This window comes from Panthera onca, chromosome B2, assembly GCF_046562875.1.
Source record: "Panthera onca isolate mPanOnc1 chromosome B2, mPanOnc1 haplotype 2, whole genome shotgun sequence".
Taxonomy (NCBI): Eukaryota; Metazoa; Chordata; class Mammalia; order Carnivora; family Felidae; genus Panthera; species Panthera onca.
The window spans coordinates 122,416,962-122,438,768 of NC_138343.1; the positions used below are offsets into that span (position 1 = coordinate 122,416,962).

The window sequence follows — 21,807 nt, forward strand, 5'->3', positions numbered from 1 at the left end:
GAGACCACTAGTATTTCGAGGAGCGCTTGTTTTGTGGAAGTCCGTGCAACTTAATTATCCTTAAAGGCCGAGACTTGTTTAATCCACTAACGAGACATTTTAGTAATGAATTCGACCCCCTCCCCGCAAGGAAAGCTTTGTAAATAAATAAAGGTTATAATGTTCCGTTACAGGGCAGGAGGAAGGTGGACCATGTAAGAGTCCTGTTGGGATCAAGGGTAGGGAACGTCCAAGATCGCTGCCAGCACAGGGGCTGTGGTCCTCCCCACCCCCCCACGCCCCCAAGGTGCTGTTGTGCTTATTTGAAGAACAATTTGCATTGACATTGGTTTTTTTTAGCCCCAGGAGGAGGCCAACTAAGCAAACTGTCCCTCCAGCAAACTAGCAGGCAATCATGTGGACACTTAACTGTCTCACCCAGCTACTCTGAGAGTTCTATCTAGAAGAAAACATCAACTCTTACTATGTAGCTTTAAAACGATAATTAGGAAGATAATAAGGAAATATGGAGATCAGAAATATGTTCAGTAAAAAAAAATCAGGATACAGATGTACCTCCACTGTGCTTAGAATTATGTAAATAGATGTCTGTGTGTACATACTTATGTACGTTTATAAACCTGCACACTGTTCAGAGACTGGAAAGGATGATCTCAAATCCACTCTTCCAATTATTGAAAACTGGTAAGATGATGGACAGATTTTTTTCCTTGAAGCCTTTCCCCATCAGTGTTGTGGCACTGTCAGTATGATAAGAAAATGTGATTTAAAAAAAAATCACTTAGCGGTCAGAGACACGATTGTGAAGCAGCTAATCCGTTCACCATCATGACTGCCACCACCTCTCGTCCCTCAGACGGAAGACTTAATCCCAGGTATCCCTAGGAGGTCACCGCTCATTGAGCACGGTCACCGCTTTACCTTTCCAGCTCTTCCCTCTCCCTCTTCTCCCTTTCCTCCTTCTCTCTCTGCTCCCGGGCCAGCCGCCTCTTCTCAGCTAGCAGCCTCGTGGCCTCTTCCGGGTCGGTGGTGCCCGCAGAGGTCTTGGGAGAAGCGCAAGCAGTCACAGTGGATGGTGAGGCTGGGGCTGAGGCTGGGGCTGAGGCTGGGGCTGGGACCGGCGCTGGAGCGGGGGCCGCGGGGGCCACGGCTGGGGCTGAAGCAGCTGTACAAACAGGTACAACGAGAAAACCAACTGGAAACAAAACCCAAAGAACAAAACAGAAACTAGCATTCCCCACACCCCAGGCCTAGAATTCATCATTGTAAAAGAAAAGGGAATGTTTATTACCGTGTGTTCTCATGGTTTCACCGTATTCTGTTTGTAACCAAGCAACATAACAAAAAGGTGCGTGTGTAAGTGAGCCATCCTACAGGGCTGACGCTCTGTCACGAAGTCCTATTTTTATACAAGTTCATCAGTTAACAACGTGTATGGAGTGTGTACTCGGTAGAGAGCCTCATGTTAGGTTCTGTGGGAAGTTATACCCTGAGCAAAAAGATGAGATCTTCCATTTGCCTTTGGTTACATTAAAAAGATTCCTTCTGGGGCGCCTGGGTGGCTCAGTCAGTTAAGTGGCCGACTTCGGCTCAGGTCATGATCTCGCGGTCCGTGAGTTCGAGCCCTGCGTCGGGCTCTGTGCTGACAGCTCAGAGCCTGGAGCCTGTTTCAGATTCTGTGTCTCCCTCTCTCTGACCCTCCCCCATTCATGCTCTGTTTCTCTCTGTCTCAAAAATAAATAAACGTTAAAAAAAAATTAAAAAAAAAAAAAGATTCCTTCTCTTAGTGACTATTCATTACTAGAGGACTAAAGCCTTTCTATGAGTTTCCTCAGCGTCTCTGCCACGAGCCCAGGTTCAGGCTGGGAAGATGACACCTGACGAAGAGGTCCCTTTTGTCTACCCACAGCTGTCTCCAGGTCTGAGGTGGGAGGAGCCATAGGCCTCTTCAGGAGCCAGTGCTAGTGTTCCCATACATTTGGGGCTCCACTGTCTGTCCTGATGCCAGGATGGAGCACAAGTCCCATGGCCTTATTCAGATTCAGGAAACGGCCGAGAGAGCTGATCCGGGAGGGAGTCCACGCAGATGCACCTGCTGTGAGATGTGATCTCTAGCATTCTAGACCCTCCTCTCAAGATTCACCTATCTCCTTCTGCCCCTACACATTTTTTCTTTGTCCTCAGGGCACTTTTTGGCCTTTCTCTTCTACCCCTTTCCATGCAAACAAATACTGGACTCTTCCATTGTCTAATGACACTGTTGCCTGTCTTGAGTCATCTATTCTTTCTTTGCTCCTACCACCTACCTTCAAATTAAGCCTTAAGGAGAAAACTTTTGAACGAAGACAATTTTCTTTTTTTTTTTTTTTATTATTTTTTTAAATTTTTTTTTCAACGTTTTTTATTTATTTTTGGGACAGAGAGAGACAGAGCATGAACGGGGGAGGGGCAGAGAGAGAGGGAGACACAGAATCGGAAACAGGCTCCAGGCTCCAAGCCATCAGCCCAGAGCCTGACGCGGGGCTCAAACTCACAGACCGCGAGATCGTGACCTGGCTGAAGTCGGACGCTTAACTGACCGCGCCACCCAGGCGCCCCACGAAGACAATTTTCAACAAGAAATACTGAATTCCTAGTTCTAGGTGATTTTTAAATTCTAGATAGTATCTGGTTTCGCCTGGTAGAGAGGAGATCCATCGGGTCTTCTGAAACAAATTCTGTCAAGCAAAGAGGCTAGCCAGTGGTCCTGAAACTCCCGTAGGCACAGGAAAACTGGCCATTCTGTATTTTATCTGGCAATCCTGCACCGGAATTGATGGCTAAGCTCAGTGTCCTTCTGACTCCCTGGAGCTGGCATATACTTGGATTCAGTAGGTCTGAGGTAGGACCAGGGCTCTGTACATTAAAACATTATAGAAATCGTGGATCAAAAATACTTCCGTAAGATCTTCCTTCTCAAAGGTGGAACTCACACCCTTCCCTTGAGTGTAAATTGAACCCAGTGACTTGCTTCTAATGAATAGAAGATGACCGAAATTGTGACTTCTGTGTGTAGGACTTCTGAGACTAGGCACAAAAGGTGTGGCTTCCTCGTGATGCTCTCTCTCAGATCGTGCTCTCTGGGGAAAGCCAGGAAGTCCAGCGGATGGACTGTAAGGATATCAAGTAACCCAGGTTCATGTGTGATGAAGTGGAGCTCAGCCACGTGTATGCACCACCTGCCAACAACCCAGCTGAGCTGCTTCCAAACTCCTGATCCCAGAATCTGTGTGACATGACATAGTAGCTGCTGTTATAAGCTGCATAGTTTTAGCAAAATTTGTTACACAGCAACAGATAACGAATACAAACGATCCTGATGCAGGTGGTCTGAACACCACATTCTGTGAAACACTGGATTCAGCCAAAAAAAGGAGTCATAAACTCTACCCGAATTAATATTCTATGGCTCCAAAAGTAGGATTTTGATTGGATGATTCTTTGTATGTAAAACAAAATCACACTTAGGAAAAGTTCGCAAAATTAACCTCAATAAGATTTCCAAGTCCCCAGTAAGAGCAAGCAACCCACACTCCATCGCAAGTCAGCTGAATCTTACCAGGAGCGGCCTCTGGTTTGACAGGTGTCCCCTCTTCAACTGTGGCTTCTTCCACCTTCACTAAAGGTGCTCTGCCCTTAAGTGATGGCTCACCGGCAACTTTCTGGGGTTCCTTCTCGGGTTCTTTTCTCTCAGATTCCACTCTGACTTCTCTCTTGACAGGGCGGATGTTGCCAGGGGATGGGGGCCGGACCTGGGCAGGGGTAGCTTTGACTGATCCGGGAGGCAAGGAGGAGGCTGGTCTGGGTGTGCCAGGCAGATGAGGAAAGGACTTGGATGGAAGCCTGGGTGACAAACAGTGGCAAGAGAACGGGAGACATCAGAGTAGGCTTTCCCGAACCTTCCTTGCCTCACACTTCTACCCCATGATAGTACTAGAACACCAATAAGGAAAAGAAATGAAGATATTTAGCTGTGTGTATTTGTTTTTTATGTAGCAAACACAAAAATATTCACTCTAGACTCTTTCCTGTTTTCTTTTTCTTTTCCTCCAAGGAAAAAATATTATTCCTGACGTCAATGCCAAACAGTGTGGAAAGAATAGTTTCCTTTCAGAGAACAGAGGCTACAAATTCTTCAACATGGAACAACCCAGCCAGCTTCTTAAATTTCGCTTACCAAAGTCGGGAGGGCCCTGGTGATCTTACTTTGGGATGAGATGGAGACAGAGCCCTCCGAATGCCACACGTGGGTTGGAACGGGAGGTTTTCTCTCTCTCTGTCTCTTTTATAGCCCTAAGTTCAGAGAAACACAAGAATTAGATTTTGCTATAGGAGTGGGACAATCCCATTCACAGTATTCAATAGTGGAGCCACAACCCATTGAGTGACTTCTTGGAAATTTTCCAACCTTTGTCATTTATACCCATTCCACTCCCACAAAAAGCCCTTGTTAGCTTAACACTGAATATTGTCAACTGAATTAACACAATCTGACACTAATAATAAAGCTCTGGATGTCTGATCTGGAGTTATAGTTGTTTAAAAAAAATACACACTTATACTCTTAGAAAGCACCTATATATACTTTGTGCCTAAAATCAGCTGGGGCAAAATCTCTCACTGTCTGGTTGAAACCACACAAATATCAAAATTAACATCACTTCCATTCCCTTCTCCCCTCTCTTTTAATTCTTTAGCATTTTTTTCTTTTTTTCTACCTTGGAACATGGACATAACTGCAGTCTTTTTTTTTTTTTTAAATAATACCTGTCTGCTACATCAGACATTAATATATTTTCCCCTTTATACTGATACTACATAAATAAGTCCTTTCTCACTTAATGTCCTCTTGCTCTTGAAGGAAAAGTTATGTTCCAGGTGAAGAATTCTAGCTATTTTTAATCTTCTTCTTTAAGGATAAAATTGAAATGGCAGAGTGGGTCAAAACATTATCCCTTTCTAGCTGCATCCTATAAATTCAGCCAGAGAGTGATACCTTTTCTAAGTGGAAATGAGCAAAGGGAAACCCAGAGTGTTCCGATAATGTATAGTTAGCCAAGACAAAAAGACCAAAACAAAACAAAACAAAACAAAACAAAACAAAACAAAAAACAAAAAACAAAAAACCACAGAGCAAGAAAGACTGATTCTAAGTATCTGAAACTTGCCAACAATGTTCTGGCCTGGGAATGGATACTCACTGGATACACCTGTGCAAGCACCTGTCAGTCCTTAACTTTGTTAGGATCCTTGCAGGAAAGCAGACTGTGAGAGCCCAAGGAAAGGGACAGAACTTTATCTTATCTCGCCGCAGGGCCAAGAAGCTGGTAGTGTACCTTCTCTTCTTTCTGCCCGGTACCAGCATCAACTCCCCTCTTCCTTTCCCACGTTTGTTTCCCTTCAGTGTCCCTTCTAACTGCTCCTCTCCACTTTCCTTAGAAGCATTCTAGTTGCTTGACTGGGCTGTAGGCGGGGGAAAAACATGAGTATCAAATAATACTCAATGTCTTCCCAGGATTTCTAAATAAAACAAATGAAGACTGGGGCAGGAACAAGTTTTACAAGATGTGTGCCAGCTCTATATCACTTGTGGCTGCACGACCATCCTTTGCCCCCATTTCTGGTCCCAGAAGGTGGGAGGTGAGGGCTCAGAGAGCAGCTGTAGTCCTTGGGCACGAAAGTGGCAGCCGGCACATGGGACCCTTCTGGAAGGGATAGAGGGTGGCAATTATGCCTTGGGAATATCAGTGCCAGAGTGGAAGGCCCGGGGCTCTTCCCAACAGAAGCTGGGGTTATGCACCTCAAGTAGCTTTTTCCTTTTTCTGGAAACATTTTAATGTGGTTGAAGTCAAATTAAGGAGAGATCTGAATGGGAAAATAAGTCCGGAAGTGTAGCTCGTGATGCGGGGGATACACGGATGAATTTCATCATCTGGGTCTTGATAAGACAGGCATTGAGGGAATGAACCTACAAAGACCTGTATAATCCTTCTTTTTGCATTAAAAAAAAAAAAGCCTTCTTTTTTTAAAGTGGCATTGAATGAATTATTTCTTTCCTAAAACTGACCACCTTAAAGGGGTAGGGGAAACAGGGAAAGAGCAGGTTAGAAAAATGCCCCATACTTAAGATAACATCCTCTCAGGCAGGTAGATGCTTTTACTCTCTTAGTTCTTTTAGATGTCTTTTCATTGGTCTGGCACCCAATCACCTATTTGGGGACCACACGTGTAAAGGCATTCCTTATCCTCGTCCTGATCTGAGTTAGTAGCCAACGGTCTATACAATAATCTTCCCTGTTAATAATTTCCACAAGGCTACACTAAGGTGGAACGCACAGCAAGGTGCCCATGTCAATGGTGCTGGCAAGTTTCCCAGCAGGACAAAGACTTTCATTTTCCAATTAGAGTTAAGTTTAGAATACAAATAACTTTCAAGAGAGAATACAGACAAATACTCCAAAGCAGACTGAAGTCCAATAGAACTTTCTGTGATGACTGAAGTAATCAACATCCATGCTATCCAATATACTAGCCACGTTTGGCTATTTGAATTTAGGTCTAAATTAACTAAAATTAAATAAAATTGAAAATAAAATTATGAAAACAGTTCTATTTGTAACAGCATCAAAAAGAATTAAATACTTAGGAATAAACTTAATCAAGAAGGCAGAAGACTTGTACACTGCAAAACAAATGAAAGACGACAAAATGGGAAGAAATTCTATGTTCACAGACTAGATAGAAGACAGACTTATTGTTAAAATGTCTATACTTCCCGAAAGCAACTACAGAGTCAATGCAATCCCTATCAAAATCCAATGTTGTTTTTGCAGAAATAGAAAAATTAATCCTAAATTCATATGGAACCTCAAGGTACCCTGAGTAGATAAGACATTCTTGAAAAGGAGGAACAAAGTCGGAGGTCTTGTACTTTTGATTTCAAAACATAATCAAAACAGTGTGGTACTGGCATAAAGATAAGCATATGGACCAATGAAATAGCCCAGAAATAAATCCTTGTGTATATGGTCAGAGGATCCTTGATAAGGGTGCCAAGACCACTCAGTGGGGAAAAGATAGTCTCTTCAACAAACGGTGTTGAGAAAACTGGGTATCTACATGCAAAAGAATGTAGTTGGACTCTACCTCACTACAAAAACTAACTCCAAATGGATTAAAGACCTAAATGTAAAACTTAAAATTATAAAATTCCTGCAAGAAAGTTGAGGAAGCTTCGTGACATTGTTTTTGGTAATGATTTCTTGGATATGGTACCAAAAGGCCACAAAAGCAAAAAGAGACAAATGGGACTACATCAAACTTAAAAACTCCCGTGCATCAAAGGATACATATAATCAACAGAGTAATAAGGTAACCTACAGAAAGAGAAATATTTGCAAATCATATATCTGAAAAGAGATTAATATCCAGAACATGTAATATCCAGAATATGTAAATATCCTACAACTCAACAAAAAAAAAATAAAGATTAAACAAATTAAAGAATAAGAATAAAAGATGAGCAAAGGACTTGAGTAGATATTTCTCCAAAAAAAGATATGTGAATGGTCAACAAGCACATAGAAAGATGCTCAGTATCACTGATTGTTAGGGAAATGCAAATCAAAACCACAGTGAGATAGCACCTCACACACCATTATGATTTTCACAAGAAAGTGACAAGTGTTGGTGAAGATGTGGAAGAACCGGAACCCGTCTATACTGTTGGGGGAACGTAAGTTAAATGGGGCATTGCTATGGAAAACAATATGGCAGTAGGGCAAAATATTAGAAATAGAATGACCACAAAATCCAGCAATCCCACTTCTGGGTATATATCCAGAACAACTGGAGGCAGGGTCTTGAAAGAGATCTGTTACCCACATATATAGCTGTGCTATTCATAGTAGTCAAGAGGCAGAAGCAACTCAAATGTCCGTCAGCGGGTGAATGGATTAACAAAATGTGGTGTATATGCGTGTGTTTGTGTATATGCATACATACATACAATGCAGTTTTATTAGCCTTAAGGACAGAAATCCTGTCACATGCTACAACATGGATGGACACTATGCAAAGTGAAATAAGCCAGTCACAAAAAGATAAATACTGTATGATTCCATTCGTATGAGGTATCTATACTAGTCAAATTCAAAGAAACAGAAACTGAAATGGTGGGTTACCAGGGATTGGGAGAGGAGAAAATGGGGACTTGTCCCTTAGTGGGTATAGTTTCAGTTTTTCAAGATTTAATAAGTTCTGAAAAATATACGTAATATTACTGAAATGTACACTTAGAAACGGTTAAGACAGTACATTTTGTTATATGTATTTTTTTTTACTGTAATTAAACATTTTTAAAAAGGAAATTAAATTTAAAATTCTTTGTCATTCTCACTAGCCACTTTTCAAGTGCTTCCATGACCAACTGCTGCTGGTTGCTCAAATGAATTCCACAGTGCAGCTCTGGGGCAAAAGTGACTTGTGAGTCACTTTCCGGAAATAGGTATTTGCCTAAACATTTGGTCGTAAAGAGATGAAAAGACAACCAGTAAGTCAAATAGAGAAAGAGGAAGGCGTTAAAAAAAAATTAAAAATGGGTGAGAAAGTAGAGTTTCTGGATCATGTGATGACAAATCCCTCTCATTTAATCTGTTGGCCATGGGTCAGCTCTCATCCTCCCCTCCTGGTGTGTTATGTTGTGTTTTTATCTGCAGCAAGGTATTTTTCCTTTGGTAGGTACTTTTCCCTCTCCAATAAGTACTCAACCTTTGGGGCCCAAGCTGTTCACCCCAACTATTGCTTTTTATCCACAGCTAGGCACTCTGAAGCACCCATGCGCTAAGGATGAAAAACTACCCAGACATCAAAGGTAGTTTCACCTTTAGCTTGTAGGGCTGGAAGTCTGACTCAATCATGAATTAAACACTGATTCCTGAAAGCCTGGGGCTTGAAAGAAAACGGCCCGTAGGCAAAGCCATCGAGCTCTCACAAGCCTCAAATTATCCTCAAACAGCTACACAAAATCCTTTTAAGTGTCCATCGGCTTTATAAATCTGAACTGCTCTGGGAAGTTAAGGTTTTAAAAAAATCGTTCAGCCTTTCATTAAACAGGTCATGGTATTACTATGGGAGAGAGGCAACGAGGTCTTCCGGTTGACTGGGGAGTCCTTCAAGACTACAGTACAATCACTGAAGACCACACAACAATGTCTGCTCCTTTCAACGGATACTAAATAGCACAGAGTTTGAAGAAGAAAGATGCATGGAGACATACGAGTTACCTGATTGCATTTATGGCATGAAATTAATTAGAGGTGAACATTAATGTCAGCTCAGCCACCTTGCCAGTAATGCCAAGTACAAATTATATTCTTCACTTGCAAAACAAGAGTCTGTAACACAGCCCAGTGGCCTTTCAAGGATTACTTAGCAAATCACTAGTGTCTTCAAAACACTTTTGTCACTATATTTTCAGATCTGGGCCTTGACAGGGAGGGATGAGCTAGGCAGACAAAAATTCTTTACTTTGCTTTTTGGTGAAGCACACTGAGAGTTCAGACAGCTTCTGGATATGGGGGCTTAATAACACGCAGAGGCAGGGGCCCAGGCTCTTTGACCTCTGTCAAAGGGTTTCTTACTTTCAGGAATGTCAAAGTGTCCTGGCATTGCACTGGTTTGCACTGAGGCACCCGTGTGCTACTTGGGCCAATCGCACAAACTTAGACAAAGAATGGTTTTCATCTTCAAGTTCACGTTTTTAGGGGGAACAAAACTCCCAAGTGCAGAGAAAGCGTGGGGACACCACTGCCCAGGTGTGGGCACCTCCCACTCTGACACCCACACCGCACCTCAGGGTGGTGTCCACTCCGCACAGACATGCCTGGCTGTTCCCAACGGCTACTCACCACTGTGCCATGAACAGTCCTCCTTCGCGCAGAGCCCTCTGGCGGTGTTACCAAGAATTTGGGTCGATCCGTCAGATTTCTAGAGTGTGCAGCTTTGTAGGGCATGATGTTGATGGGGCTGCAAGATGCTGAACGAGGACAAATGGGGATAACTAGGGTGCAGGTGATTGTTTTACACACAAGAGTGCCAGAGGAGCAGGTGAAGGAAAGCCAAAAGCAGGTTCAGGAAAAGGAGCAAAGCAGAGGTAGAAAGAAAAGTAGGGAGAAGATGTTATTACCTAAAGGTGTCCAGAGCCTTCATATTCAACTCTCCTGACAGTCCTATCAGTTTACAGTGTGTCCAAAGAGAAGCCATGTCCAAGTGAAAAATCTAGACTGTATAAGCTATTTGGCTATTTAGACACTGATTAAAGACGCAGATGTAATCTCATATAGAAAGCAATGGCCTTATCTTCCTATGAAGTAATGGTTCTGCTAAAATGCTACATTAGTGACAGATAGCTTTTATATAAGGACTGTTTACAATTAGATTTTTCCCAATTAGCTTTAAGATGGAACAAAGGTGGAAAGACAGGAAACAAGCAAGCAGGCAAGCAAGAGACATTCCAGCTATTTCCAGGGTGAAGTTCAACAGCCGGTGGAAAGAATTTTTATAATGTTAAGTGACCAAGTCTTACCAGGAGTTAAGACTGGTCACAAAGATAACTAATAATTCCCAGAAACAAATTTTGTAAATGTGTTGTCTATTTAAAGGCAAATCAGGTGCATAGCTGATGGGTTTTCCCAAAAGCCAAGGCATTTGATGGTGTATAACAAGCAATAGAATTTATGCAGAAGTGGGATGTAATCATTTAAAATGATGAATAGAACATAAACATGTTAAAATTGCCAAAAATAAAGTTGAGTCATGAAAAGCTTTTACAGTTTTACTCAGGTTGATAAAGGTTTTGAAAATCACATAGTTTCCGACCATTCACATTCACAGGGACACTGTCATGAATCACATGATTCTGAGGAACAATGGGTTTAAGGAAATTCATAGAACACTACATAGATATCCAAAGTGTGGGTACTAAGGTTCCAAGGTTCATTTTCAGATCTCACCGAGAAATCCTGTTCCCCAGCAAAAGAGTAAGACAATTAAACATGACTTCTGAGGAGAATACTAGGTGTTTGGATGATGTTATAAAATGACTTTACCCACTTCTAGACATTGTAGCAAACCTTTAAAAAGACCATTATTTCAGCTATGTATAATAGTATTTATTAATAAATTAAAAACTCAAAAGTTGGGAATTTTGGAATTATAGAGACAAGAAATATTTGTTACTTATCTACAGACAGAATGTTGATCAGATGGCTTATCTATTCATGTGCTCTGTCATTAAATGATTTGTAGTATCTTCTGGTTATCACTGAATGGTCAAGGCTGGGAATAAACTAGACACTGCATTCTCTTTTCCAATCCTCTGAAAACAGAACTCTATTTCTTCAGGATAAACTAAAACACTTTGTAACCACCCCCCCCCCTCCCCTGTTGTCCTTAAAAGAATATGTTTATCTTACCTGGGACTGACATAAAGCTTGGCTTCAGACCTTAATGATGAAGGAAGATGCCTTTATTGTGAGAAAGGAGAACCTTGTCTCATTTGGCTTGTTGTGATCACAGGGAAAACTGAACAGAACCATTTGGTCAGGTCCCACAAAAAAGCATTTGCATTTCCCAGACAATGAAGAGTTAATTAATGCAAAACTCTTCCAAGCCAATCAAACGCATTTAAAGAATAACATCCTGGCACAGAGCACCTCCTCAAGATTACGGGACCAGGAGAGGCACATACTGCCTGGGGGCACAGCCAGAGGTCATTTACCTCGCTCAAGGATCAAGAAGCCCTGTTGAGGCCAGGGGTCTGACAGGAAAAAAGCAGCACAGAAATACGGTATCATTTTCCTCCAGTGGAAAATAACTTCAGGGGGGTATCTATTTTCCAGTGGAAAATAACTTCAGGGGGCATTTCCTGAGATGATCATGGGTATAAGCCAAGCTCATCATGCCTCTCTGTTCATTCTTTATTCTAGCATTGAGGTAATACTGAGCAAAGGGAGAAAATACCCTCAAATCTATCTAGTGTAGCTTGTACAGAATTCTTCAAATTTAATTGTTCAAGGAACATCGCCTGGCTAAAATAAACACTGTAAATTCTAAGAATATTATGTTTCACGGAATTCATTGTTCCGAACAGCAACCACTGAAAATCCTGAAACCTTTAAATCAATTAATTGTCTTAAAAAAAAATGTATCTTGCCCTTCCGAAGAGTAAGGGCAATAATATATAGCTGTTATTTTTATTTTCCCAGAGTGCCCTCTGTATCCCAAAGTAGTCTTAATAAACACAAAAATTCTTGTCTGGAGTGTCTACCAGAAAGTCTTCCACAGTATCTCTACTTCCTCTTACTTTTGGTAGCAAGTGTGCATTAATCTTGTTTATTCAAGAGTTTCTAAATGAGCTGTATGAGAAGGTGCAGAGAAAAGATAATGCAGTACAAGTGGTTAGAGTGCAGCAGAGAGAATTGAAAAATTACCAAATAGAAACATGATAACATTTATCGAGCACCACTATGTGTAGGTACTACTCTAAATGTTTTACATGTATCAACTCATTTCATCCTGAGCTCTAATAATCACAGGTATTTTCCGTGTATTTTTAAAAAATGGGCATGGAGAAGTCAACCCAGACCAGTGGCCACAAATAAGAGGTAGGAGACTTCCAAATTTCAAGTGCTCTTATTGCCTGTTCTGGGAGTTTGCAATCCCCAAACATTCTAGGGGAAAGGGTGGCTGTCTTCATCTGCCACGTAACCCTGGCTCTGATGTAGGCCATCCTCTCGCCAATGGCAATGGGATATATCACGAACTCAAGGCACAACAGTAAAATGGAAAGAAAGAATAATTGAGGAGAGCAGGTGGCAAAATGAAAGCGATGGATAAAGTGTTTTTGACAAGAGAAACACAAGCGATGTTTATATACATAATTTCAAATGGGAAAAAAATTTAAAGACAACAGTTTTGGGTCATTAAATATAGGCCGTATCAATTCAATTAACAGGTAACAATGATCTAAGGAATGTGTTAATAAGACCAGCAACTCAACTGAAGGTCTATGCATTGCTTCACACTAAAGTAAATTACAGAAATGTATCAAAATTTGTGGAAAAGGAGAATGGGAAAGTGGCAAAGAACAGCCAGTTAGCAGGTAAAAAGCACCCTGACTGAGTGTAACAATGAAGAAGGAAGGTGGGAAGGGGGGGGCGGGGTGGAAAATGAGGAAATGGCATTGGACAACACTGGAGGGGGAGCGAGAGAATTGACACAAGTTAGTGGTGACGGAAACTGCAAAGACAGACACTTTTTCAGCTGTGAGGCAGGCAGTTAGCATGAAGCTACATACAGTGTGGAGATCCCAAAGCATGAGAGCCCTAAACTATTTAGATCCTATGAAACAGGAATGAAAGCAATTTTAAAGGTTCCCCAATTAGCTGGACATACGGAAAAACTTTCATGACTTGCGTAGAAGCATGACACTCATAGGCAGAAAATAAACGATCTTGAAATAAGCTGTACATTTTGCTCCAGAAAAAAATCTCGGATGTGATGTGACAGCTGCCAGGAGAGTTCTTTCGCAGAGAACACAGAACACTGTGGTCCAGCTAATTGAACACACACTGCACACAGAGCATTACTCCAGGGCGCCGAGGACGGAGGTTGGATAAGCATGTTTAAGACCCAATCACCAATTAGAATTCTAAGTGGCTCTGGTAGAAGTCACTTATAATCTGTGCACTTGGTTTCCACACGCAGGTGGTAGGAATGTCTACTTGATTTTTGACCGCCTCCTGGCGGGTACTGTGAGAATTAGGGTTGCTATCAGCTCACTGGGGCGCCATGGATGGAAAAAAAAAATCATAAAACCACCAAGAATTATTTGTAAAGAGGGTTAATGATCACGAAGAGACTTGCAGAGGCAAAATATTTTTAAAGGGAACTTTATGAAGAGGCTGTGTAATTTCCTAAGTGCCAAAGACAAGGGCTGGTAGACGGGTTATGGAGATCTACCAACTGTGCCACAGAAAACCAAACCGGCTCGCTATGAAAGAGATGTTGCCAAAAGCCAAATACGTATCTTTCTTTGCAATGAGATATCGGCTCTCTACTAACTTCTCATTAAACTAATTGGCTTATTTGGGCATGCTTTGCATTTCAAAAACGTAGAGGAGTTATAACTAATTACAATAACCAGTGTTTGGCACATTCTCCATATTTTCAAAGTATGTAACAAATGAGAACACTATAATTAGCTTTCCCCACAACTCTTAGACATTTGAGAGGGTACTAATTCCTAGATTACATAGAAAGACTGGCACAGGGAGGGGAAGTAGCTCACCCACAGCCACATCATGAAACTCTCGCTTAAATTGACTTGGGCTCTGATTTTATTCCTCAGTCAATATATTAGTATTAAATTATGTCTACTTCTGATCATGTGCTCAGATGCAGGGGCAGAAAGAACGGTGGGAAAGGGATAGGTCTTTCTGGTGATGTCACAAACACACAGAAGCATCTGAAGCCATCTCATCACAAGGAGGGACACCCTTGGTTTGCCTGGCATCTGGGGTCCAGGTAAGATGCTTAGGTGGATGCTAAGGAGGGAACAATACCAGGGCCGCGAAACCAACACCGGCAGACATTTTCAAAGCCACTGCACCCAAGGAGAGAGAAGCAAACACACTGGGAAAGACGGAGACGTGATTATGATGAATACTGGAGGCTCAGATGTGCTTCCGAAAGAGGACTTGACCTCACCAAGAAAGTTGCACCTCGAACAGTTTTACCTGGGTCTCCAGACAAGGCAGCCGCGCTTTTGCTTCTGGCCAGGAACGCATGTGTGGGCGTCAGCAGTCTGTTAACAACGCTGCTCTCCCATGGGCTGAGCTGCAGGCGGCGAGCTAAACGTCACCACATAAGCAAGATGTTAGAGGAATTCTTTCCAGGGGCAGGAGAGTGCACAAGAACATCATACTTATGGCTTCCACGTGCCAGGCCTTGGAGAGACGAGGCTCTCCAGGGAGGACAGTCGGCAGAGAGACCGGGAGACAGGAACTCTGCCCAAAGGAGGAGCTATTCCATAACGCTGCCTTTCTTCAAGATGTTAGTGTTATGGATGCAGAGTTTGCTAACCACCCTCCTTTAGGAACGAACAAGTAACAAACAAAACAGAAATAGCGTGTCGACCACGGGTTTGGGATGTAGTCGTACCAATCGGCCCTCATCAGGATGGGCAGTGGGCTGAAGGCACACATCTCAACCCAAGGGCTTCCTAAGTACCCTGAACAATCAACTCCAACAGAGGCTTTGGCAGCTAATGAAAGACTGCATTTCTGTATCAATAAAGACAGAAAGGGTCTCCATGACATTCTGCCAGATGTCATGAACTGTGGCTTCGGCACTTGGGGGAAATGAGAGATAATAAAATGAAAGAGGACCCAGGCAAAGTTCTGTGTGGGATTTCCTTTTGACTTTTCCATTCAGCAAGCCAGGTTCTTTCAGGTCCCTGTTTGGCAACAACATAAACATTTTGGCAGAGAATGAGGGTAAACCTGAAGCAAGATAAAAATTAAACAGAAAAGCCAAAAGCCAATATAAACTCAATCTTGGAAATTACCAGTGGGTGTGTGAAGGCTCCAGAAAATAAATTTAGAAGAACGCAATGAAATATAGTCTCAAATTGTACTGGGGCTTGGTTGGCAAGACCATTGTCAGGATATATGTGCTAATCATAAATTAACTATTTTGCTTATACTGTTAGCTTTGAGTGGTGGCCCATGAAAATATAGAAGCTACTTTCCAAAAATATCAGGAAAGAAGCTAGCAAAATCCTGCAAATATCACTAAAGTGATCATATGTCTCTGTTTTAGAATACACTCCAAGTCACTTACAAAAGTCTTTAAAACTGTCTAAACCTGACAAGGCCACTTCTGTTTGGTACCATAAACAGCAGGTGTACATCCTGTTGTCTCTGGAGTGACTTTTTTTTTTTTTAATAACCTTTTATATGTTGAATTTTCAAGAAATGGCATCTAAATTCTAGAATATTAGTTTTAGTTAAACAGAAGTTATCTGATGTTAAATGTTGTTATAAAAAATATCTCCTCCTACTTGAAAGGAATTACCAACCTCCAAAAAGCATCTTAAGTTCCTGACTTTATTTTTAAAAAGAAGCTATTTTGATCAAGGCTATGGTGAATTTAAGAATTAGTGAATTGTTTATTAGATTTTGTTATTAGGAGAGTCTTCATAGTTAAATTGAATCTTATCTGATAGACACAAATAAAAGGATAATATAGATGTTATATGTTGTATACGGACAATTACACATATAATATAGAAATAGCTGCAGAGTAGAACACATAAGGGAATAAGTGCTGTTACATACTATACTACGGCAGTGTGCATGTGGGCATCAGTCACAGAATTTAAAGCAAACTAAAAGTGGAATACATTCACAGAATAAAACCACTGGGAAAGGTGATGAGGATACATGAAAATCTTCAAAAGAACTATATTTTCAAGTAGATGAGAAAGGGAAGAGAGGAATGCTTCCTCTCCCTGATAAACTCTGTAGGAGGGCTGGCTTAGAATTGCAGAGATGGTTTATCATTGAAAAGACAGCTCTTTTCTTTCCCCCTGGATTAAGAAGTTCATTAACTTTATGTCTGTGAGACTTTAAAGCATCAACCAAAGAATTTGCCTCAAAGGAAGATTAAAAACCTTCTCTGACTTGTGTTGAAAGCAAATCTGAAGAAATTTGTTTTATAGCTCTGACACTGTGAATGAAAGCTTTTGCCAGAAGAAACATGTTTCCCCTTCCTCTGCATTCATTACTATGCCCTGAACAAGATAGAGATAGATGTCTTTCATAAGACGACTTTTTAATAAAGGTTAGGACAGGAGTTAGTTTATTGTTTGTTGTTTTTTCTTTTTTTTCACCTAGCAGGGCCTGATTTTATTTTATTTTTTTATTTTTTTTAATGTTTATTTATTTTTGAGACAGAGAGAGACAGAGCATGAACGGGGGAAGGTCAGAGAGAGGGAGACACAGAATCTGAAACAGGCTCCAGGCTCTGAGCTGTCAGCACAGAGCCCGACGCGGGGCTCAAACTCACGGACCGCGAGATCATGACCTGAGCTGAAGGCGGCCGCTTAACCGACTGAGCCACCCAGGCGCCCCAAGGGCCTGATTTGAAGATGAAGGAAGAGATATTAATTCTTGTGAAACAACTCTATAGTATTGATCCTACTTAAGCACTTAAAAAGGAGATACTGACAATTCCTATAATAGACCACGTGGACCAGGGGAGGCACATGAACATTAGAGGTATTTGCACTGCCACCTTCTTCCATAAGCAGGAAATCATTGTTCAGTTTCAGACGAGTGTCATGCAAAAATCAGGCAAGTGTTGCCACATCCTGATATTTCATTAGAAGTAGGAAACCTAAATGTTACTTGATATATTCCATTTTTAGGATGATGGCAATGGATTCAACTTAAAGAACAAAACACCCTACTCCAGTCAAACAGAAGATGACTGTGGGCAGAATTCAGCTTCAGGTCTACCACCATGCCCTGTGATCTAGATTCTAAGGAAAAATGTATGGACTAATTCTAATCAAACAGTAGGCAACTTCATTTCTTGCTTTTTTGAAACTCCCTATTCTTCCTTGAGGGGGGAAAAAAAACTGGTTAAGTAGGTAGCTTAAGAATATGAAGAAACACATTTTTAATGCAAAAATCTCCAGTGGCAAAAATCCCTCTATTGCAGCAATTAAAAAAGATCTTTGGTAATTAGAGGTTTCCTTTAACTCAGGTCATTTTATCAGTCTATATGACACTATATTCAAGTGTGATAATAAAAATATTTAAAAACAGGTAGGGCACAGGCACAGAGCTAATGGATGCCATGCATTAGCTCTGGAGGACCTGGGGAAGCACCGCGTGAGGAAGTGGATATTTACACCAAATGGTATGGAAACATTTCAGTATTTTTAATAACCAGTGGAGCGTTCCAGCTGAACCCTGACAGCACCAGAACCTCAATTTAATATCAGCCTTAAGCCCTGTGCTATAGGGTTGAGAAAGCTCAGACACTCTAGTAATGGTATATTCCCTTTACCAGATTTGTCTGTAAAAGCTTCTAATTTAATAATTTGATAAGAATGCTTCCTAACTTGATAATAAAGCATAACACCAACTTTTAAAAATAGCAGAAAAGCAAATTAACAAAATTACTTAAATTTTAAATTAGAGAAGTTCAAATTCAGAAGAATTTCTATTCTCATTAAAAGGCCTAGGCTCCTCACTGCCCTGAGGATTTGTCTAACTTAAAGAAAACAAAATTGTTTCGTGGACCATATGGAAGTTCCTGGATGAACTGAATCCTCCTTTCTGGCCAACCTTGACCTTGCCTATTAGACCCAGGAACTGGTTCACAATTCTTCTGACAAGGGGCCAGAGAAGCAGAATCCCCAAATTTAGTGCTTTCCCTCTGATTCTGTTAAGTTCAGCTTAGGATTCAATTTGATGGGCCCCGTGCGTGATTCAAGGGGCAGTTTCTTGGCCCTTGCCATGAACTGGCTATTGAACTTTCCCTGATCCTTAACCTCATCTAAAAAAGCACACATACAGTCAGAGTCGATCTAAGGAAGGGCACCACCCATGGGGTAAGAACAGAGGATGCAGGGGCACCTGGGTGGCTCAGTCGGTTAAGGGTCCGACTTCGGCTCAGGTCATGATCTCGCGGTTTGTGAGTTCGAGCCCCGCGTGGGGCTCTGTGCGGATGGCTCAGAGCCTGAAGCCTGCTTCGGGTTCTGTGTCTCCCCATCTCTCTGCCCATCCCCCACTCACTCCGCTCCCCAAAAATAAATAAAATTAGTAAACATTAAAAAAAAAAAAAAAAAGAATATCCAATCAGGGGCACCTGGGTGGCTCAGTTGGTTAAGCGTCTGACTTTGGCCCAGGTCATGATCTCACGGCTCGTGAGCTCAAGCCCTGCCATCAGGCTCTCTGCTGTCAGTATAGAGCTTGCTTCGGATCCTCTGTTCCCCTTTCTCTCTGCCCCTCCCCCGCATGTGTGCTTGCTCTCTCTCTCTCAAAAACAAACAAACATTAAAAAAAATATTTAAAAAGCATATCCAATTAGATACTATCACGCAGAATCTATAAAACATCTTGCTAGTTGAAAGATCGTTGTCATCCCACAGAAGTGTGGTAGGATGTACTGTTTGGTTTATCGCTCATCTACCCCAATTTCAGCTGTGAAACTGTAGGAGGCAGTAAGCCAGGTTTGACATCAAAGCACTGTAAAATCCCAATTGCAGTTTGTCTTAGACATGGGTTGACACATTAAAGTGCTGAGTAAGTGACCAAATCCAAAGAAAAGATGAGTCGGCAATTGTAAGAATAGCATTCACATGCTATATTTTATACTAAGGGGATGGGTTTGAAAATAAAGCCTATTTATGAAAGGAGTTTTAGTTCATAATACTTTTCTCTAACATCTAAAAGGCCCCCAGTTTGACTACATGTCTAATATCAATGATTTAGTTAGTCATCATCATTTACTAGTTATCATTTAGTTAATAGTTGAGCAAATTAGTTAAAAAAAAAAGAGGAATGGTGCAGGTTAAAAGGCAAGAATAGGAAGTTACTCAAACATTTACCGCTTTAAGAGAGTAGTTATTAGTTATAAAATAACAACAACAGGTATAACATTGTACATTACAATGACACAACTTTTATACAATACAAAATATATGAATACTCATACACACAGAACATGCACACATTGCATTCTTTTTAAAGACTGAACGTTTCCCAGTTTCTTAATAAAACATTCAAAATAACCACGACTTTGTTACTTTTAAAGAGTATATGTTTTCATATTGCACAACAATTCTTTGGTTTTCTAATTTAAAATCTTAGTTCTGTAAAACCGAAGCTTATCTTAAAAACTTGATTTTTTCCTTCTATGACATATAAATATGCAAAATAAAACTTTAATTTCATAAATAACTCAAAATTCATGTACTGTAAATCCATGGGATGAATAAAACTCAAAATTCAAATAAAACATTAATTGGAGGGATACGATTATTAAAAGTTTTAGGAAACTTCAATGATGATATGTTCTTGAAGTTAGGCCAAATCCCTTAAGAGCAAAATGAATGGACACCAAAAACCAATCACACACACACAAGAAATGCAGTAAGGTTTTGTTAAATGAGAACTCAAACCGTAAAATGAAATCTACCAACATGAATCATTTAAGAAGATTTTTTAGAAAGTCAAAGCTTGGAATTCCCAAAGTACAGATGAGAAGTCAAAGACAATATGATTGAAGTAAAGTAAGTGTTCGTAACAAAGATTATTTGCATGTTGGTGGATAAGTGGGTGATTTCTGGAGCTGTAAACTCATTTACTAAAAAGTTGAGAAGCACCGCTTTCATCACTGCTAAATGCAACCATTCAGCCAAGTTCTAACATGAGCAAAGTTCTTGTCGCAAGGGAAATGCTGCTCAGCCGCTTATTGCTTTTTTATTCTGAAGTTTTGTTCTTCCTATTTAAGAAACGTAGGGAAAGCAACTTCAGATGCTGATTTTTAGCTGTAAACATCCAGAAAAAAAAAAGAAGCATTAAGTAAATAACAGAACACTTTTTTTTTGTTGTTTTGTTTTCCTTTTGACTGTACCTCTATCTGGAGAATTTAGTAAAGTTGCAGATGAAGAGGAGAGCCGCTTGCTAATGACGGGATCGACATGTTTCGAAAGATTCATGGTGGAAACTGACCGCCTGTCTGGATCTAAAACAAATGGAGATAATGCTAATTGACAGCCAGCATGCAGGATTGCAATTTCCTAGTTCACTGATGGAAGGAAAAACTAGGATTGGATGCTTTCAGCTCTATCACTAGATCTTACATAACAGCACAGTTTTCTAAGTGGATGTCTTAAAGGTAACTTAAAGGCCAGAAATAAAATTATTTTTCTCATCGGATAAAATAAACGTTTAGCACACCAGTTTGTCAGCCAGGAAAATTCAGGCGTATTGCTATAAGTACAACAGACAGATGAGGATCAAAGGCAGGCCAGTGGAGGGGAACTAAACTAATGGAGGCAGACTGGAAAACAAAGAGAGGATTGTAAAAGTGGATGCCCTCATAATTTTCCCAAGTAGGAACAAGGGCGTAGTAAGAGGGCTGGTAAAACAGAATGTAAACACTAGGAAAAAAAGAGGAATACCAGGTTCTATGCATTTGCTGATACCTCTGCTGGTAGAGTTACTTTACCTAGGGTGTTAATGTTCATTACAGAAAAACAGATTAAAAAGAAAGAAAGGGGCGCCTGGGTGGTTCAGTCAGTTAAGCACCTGACTCTTGATTGCGGCTCAGGTCATGATCTCATGGTTCATGCGATCGAGCCCCACATCGGGCTCTGTGCTGACACTGTGGAGCCTGCTTGGGATTCTCTCTCTCCCTCTCTCTCTGCCCTTCCCCCACTCTCTCTCTCTCTGACAAAATAAACTTTAAAAAGAAAAAGAAATACTCTGGGTATGGAAAGGATGGCTGCTATAGCATTTCTTTTTAAAAAGTCTATGAATAACCACACCTCTATGCCCGTTACACAGAGTCTAGTGCAGTTTACAAATGTAGAATCAGTCCACAAACTTGCCCAACAAAACTGACAGCAATATATAAAGAAAATTAGCATTCTTTCTCTTTAACTTTATTAGCAATACTGTTCATCCT

General features: G+C 40.9%; 1 protein-coding gene across 10 annotated transcripts in view; it reads right to left on the minus strand.

Annotated features, from left to right (window-relative positions):
* MAP7 (microtubule associated protein 7) overlaps positions 1-21,807 on the minus strand; it is a 178,008-nt gene that overhangs the window by 15,710 nt on the left and 140,491 nt on the right. For 5 of the 10 annotated variants that reach the window (XM_078447358.2, XM_078447355.2, XM_078447359.2 and 2 more), the window contains 6 exons: positions 20,752-20,862; positions 14,838-14,951; positions 9,948-10,099; positions 4,217-4,332; positions 3,599-3,882; positions 922-1,165 (listed from right to left, as the gene is read on the minus strand). In XM_078447358.2, coding sequence (XP_078303484.2) covers positions 922-1,165; positions 3,599-3,882; positions 4,217-4,332; positions 9,948-10,099; positions 14,838-14,951; positions 20,752-20,862 — 1,021 coding nt within the window. The remainder of the gene's footprint in view (positions 1-921; positions 1,166-3,598; positions 3,883-4,216; positions 4,333-9,947; positions 10,100-14,837; positions 14,952-20,751; positions 20,863-21,807) is intronic. The other 5 variants (XM_078447362.2, XM_078447360.2, XM_078447356.2 and 2 more) reach the window with 3 other exon arrangements.